We start from the raw sequence: 3,337 nt of genomic DNA, 5'->3' as shown, positions 1-3,337 counted from the left end.
GCTCACATTTCAGGGAGCTGATCTGGAGAAAACCCCCACGCGCTCAGGGCACAGCTCACGATTCAGGCTTCGCTTCCCCATAGCCTCGTGGACCAGGACCCCATGCGTGCGGACGGCAGCTGCCAGCCTGCATCGCCCAGTGGATTTCCGTTTCCACTTTATGAAGTGCTCAGAGCCTGGGGCCTTCTCCCCCTGCTGCCTTTATTTGCTGTGCCAGATGCTCTTTTGGGGCTGGGAATGGGGCTTTTTTTTCCTGAACACTAGCTGGATTTTTACTGCCTAGGGAGGTTTCTTTGGGGCCGTTGAGGGTCCCTGACGTCTCCTGAGGGAAGAGGTTGCTGGAAACCGTGTTTACTAGGTAGGGTCGTTGATCCTCATGGATGTAGGTGTGTATATGGGAGGAGTCCCCACATGCTGTATCTTCTTCACATGTCTGTCTTACTTGGACATTTTTGCAGGGGCTGTGGGGTGGTGACAACGACATCACACAACACAAACAACTAAAGATCGAGAGCAGCTGCATTTGCTTACAGGCCCCAACCCAACGGGAAGACCCTTGGTTAGAAGGCCTGGAAGGTCACAAGGGGCCAGAGCCCCAAGGGCCCTAGACTCACCACCCACCCCCACTCCACCCATCCCTGTGTCTCAGGCAGCTGCTGAAGGACCCACAGGTGCTGTTTGCTGGCTACAAAGTCCCCCACCCCTTGGAACACAAGATCATCATCCGCGTGCAGACCACACCAGACTACAGCCCCCAGGAGGCCTTCACCAATGCCATCACAGACCTCATCAGCGAGCTCTCCCTGCTGGAAGAGCGATTCCGGGTGAGGAGCTGGGCGTGCCGGAGGGGCTGGGGTCAGTCTGGACGCCAGCCTGTATGGTCACAGCTGCAGCGTGTTCATGCCCACACCTAGGACGATCCCCGGGTTGTCTCCTCTGATTTATTCGGTGGGGGAAATGGGGGCTGGGCGGGGGTGATGACAGAACAGGGGTGTACACCACAGCATCCGGGAAGTGTGGACTGAGGGGTCATGGAGGTGAGGCCTGGGGCCTGCTGTCTGCACCCAGGGGTGGGACCTCACCCAGTGCCCAGGGTCTCCCTTTGTGCTCTCATGGTCCCCGTGGAAGCAAGGGGCCTGCTGCCTGGGGCTGTCCCTCCAAGCCTCTTCCCTGTGGTGCCGCTGCCCTGTGGTTTCTCTGGCTAGGGGGCAGCTCATCTTATCGTGGGGTACCACCATCAAGAAGGCCAGATGGGTGTGGTCACATCTCACGCAGGGGGTTTCAAAGTCCAGACACGATTTAGGGTGGGACAGATCCACGGCTTGTCAGATTTTCAGTCTGTCAGTCATAGGCTCACCAGGAAGCACCTCTACTCCCCTGCCTCCCTGCCACCCCAGGCAGCAGGACCTGTGCTGCAGGGAAGTCATGGTGGGGTGGGTAGGGCTGGCTAGAGGGTCCCTGGGGTGCTGGCTACCTGGTGCCCGGAACCGTTTGGGGCCCCTGGCCAAGGTCCTGGCAGCCCTTGGTCAGGGAGGCTGAGGCTGCGTTCCCAACATCCTCACCCGGCCATTCCAGCTCAGGGCGCTGCCTCCTTCCTCCCCCTCAGGTGGCCATCAAAGACAAGCAAGAAGGAATCGAGTAGTGGGCTGCACCCGGCCCTTCTCCAGGCACCAGGTGGACAAAAGCACTTCCTCCAGCTGTGGGCCTCCTTGTAGAAAGTCCCTCACCCCTGACACCGATGTGTCCTTTACACAGAGTCTGTCTTACCTTCCTAATAAAGTGTGGCAGGAAAAGACCCAGCTGCGGGCTGAAGCAGAGGTGACTTCACAGCCTTGGGTCAGTCCAGTAGAGGTGGGGGGCCTGTTCCGGAGCCACTCGGGGGCCTCATTTTAGGACTAGCCCAGGGAGCCAGATTTCTGTCTGAGAGGGTGGCAGGAACAAACTCATTCTGGACAAAACCCGGGAACCTGGGGCTGCCCGGCGGTGTCTCAAGCAGAAGGAACTGAAAGCTCGTGTGCTTCCAGGCGTCCCTGCCCTGGGAGTCTCAGCTGCCGGGCCTGCCTGCCTCACTCAGCGGGGGACACCAGATGGGGCCCACAAACAGCTCCCCCCAGGTTTCTCTTACACAGTAGACTTTAATAAAAAATAGTCACCGATAAGAAGATCCCCCTCACGACCCTAAAAGCTGAGTAAGTTGCGTCCCACAGTCAAGGCTGGTTTCTCCTCCAGATGGCGACAATGTTGGAGTCCGTCAGTGCCGTGAGGTAGGTAAAGGTGGGGTCGGCCACCACCGTGTTCACCATGGTCCTGCTCACTGTCTGGCCCAGGGCCCGGGGCTGGGGCCACTTAAGGATCTGGAGGGGGGAGAGAGGGCGCTGGGCTCCTGCTTCCTGACACGGGCCCCCGGGCAGCGCCAGCCCTGGCGGGGACCACAGTGCGCATGCCTACCTGCGTGGGGGCCTGTGGGGTGGCCGGCGGCGGGGGCCTCTGCGCCACGAGGGGCCTGACGTCGTAGATCCACACGTTGCCCTCCTCGTCCCCGCAGAGCACCATCCCCTCATCTGCCAGCACAGAGATGGGAATCTGAGGTGGGGCGGAGCTCCCAGAGGTGCAGGGTTAGGGGTGGCCGGCAGGCGACTCACCAGGACAGGTGCTGAGTGAGAAGTAGGCGAGCTCGGTGGGCGACCACTGCAGCCAGGCCAGGACCACGACGGCCACTGTGGACCGGCTGCCCCGGCCCTGCCACGTCTGGCTCCAGCTCCACAGGCAGATGGTGCCCAGGCTACTCCCTTTGGAGGCTGTCGGGGAGAGTGAAGAACTGTGCCCGGGGGCCCCTCTCCGGGCAACTCGTGTCCCACAGTGGGGACCCCTCCGAAGCCCTCGGACCTAAACCCCAGCCCAGGGAGAAGTGACCCCAGAAGGCCTGACCAGGGCCCATCTGGGTCCCAGGAAGCCAGACTGTCCCGAGCTAAGCTCGCTCACCCACGACGTCCTCGTTCACGAACGCCAGCCCGTCCACTCTCCGTCCAGTTGCCTCAGAGCCTTCGGAGAAGACGAACTCCACCTCACACACCCTGTGGGGCAGCGGAAGTACTGGTCAGCCAGGAAGGCTGCACACAAAGGGCCGCTCGCTCATTCAGACACCTGCTGGGCACTTACTCTGGGCCCTCCCTGGCTTCCAGGGCCTGGAAGGGGGAGCCAGCACCTGAGTGTGCTGAGTCACAGGCGGTGGCAACTTAGGGGGCGCAGGGACATGGCTGGGAAGGGCTCCAGAGCGAGGCAGCGCTTCTGAGGCTGAGTGAGGTGAGCAGTTCACTGGCCAAGTGGGTGCTTCTAG

At 61.3% G+C, this 3,337-nt stretch overlaps 2 protein-coding genes across 2 annotated transcripts in view; one reads left to right on the top strand and one right to left on the bottom strand.

Moving 5' to 3' along the window:
• The window catches only part of POLR2J (RNA polymerase II subunit J), a 4,230-nt gene extending 2,435 nt beyond the window's left edge, over positions 1 to 1,795 (top strand). The window contains exons 3-4 of the mRNA XM_024745261.1: positions 650 to 824; positions 1,607 to 1,795. Coding sequence (XP_024601029.1) covers positions 650 to 824; positions 1,607 to 1,642 — 211 coding nt within the window. The 3' untranslated portion in view covers positions 1,643 to 1,795. The remainder of the gene's footprint in view (positions 1 to 649; positions 825 to 1,606) is intronic.
• A 147-nt stretch (positions 1,796 to 1,942) lies between these two features.
• LRWD1 (leucine rich repeats and WD repeat domain containing 1) overlaps positions 1,943 to 3,337 on the bottom strand; it is a 7,027-nt gene continuing 5,632 nt past the window's right edge. Inside the window, exons 12-15 of the mRNA XM_024745255.1 lie at positions 2,983 to 3,074; positions 2,643 to 2,798; positions 2,449 to 2,561; positions 1,943 to 2,354 (exon numbers count right to left, since the gene is read on the bottom strand). Of these exons, the coding sequence (XP_024601023.1) occupies positions 2,208 to 2,354; positions 2,449 to 2,561; positions 2,643 to 2,798; positions 2,983 to 3,074 (508 nt within the window). The 3' untranslated portion in view covers positions 1,943 to 2,207. The remainder of the gene's footprint in view (positions 2,355 to 2,448; positions 2,562 to 2,642; positions 2,799 to 2,982; positions 3,075 to 3,337) is intronic.

This window comes from Neophocaena asiaeorientalis, unplaced genomic scaffold (genome assembly GCF_003031525.2).
Source record: "Neophocaena asiaeorientalis asiaeorientalis breed wild unplaced genomic scaffold, Neophocaena_asiaeorientalis_V1.1 scaffold461, whole genome shotgun sequence".
Taxonomy (NCBI): Eukaryota; Metazoa; Chordata; class Mammalia; order Artiodactyla; family Phocoenidae; genus Neophocaena; species Neophocaena asiaeorientalis.
Note: the sequence above shows the minus strand (reverse complement) of the source record. Positions and strands in the feature narration are given on the sequence as shown.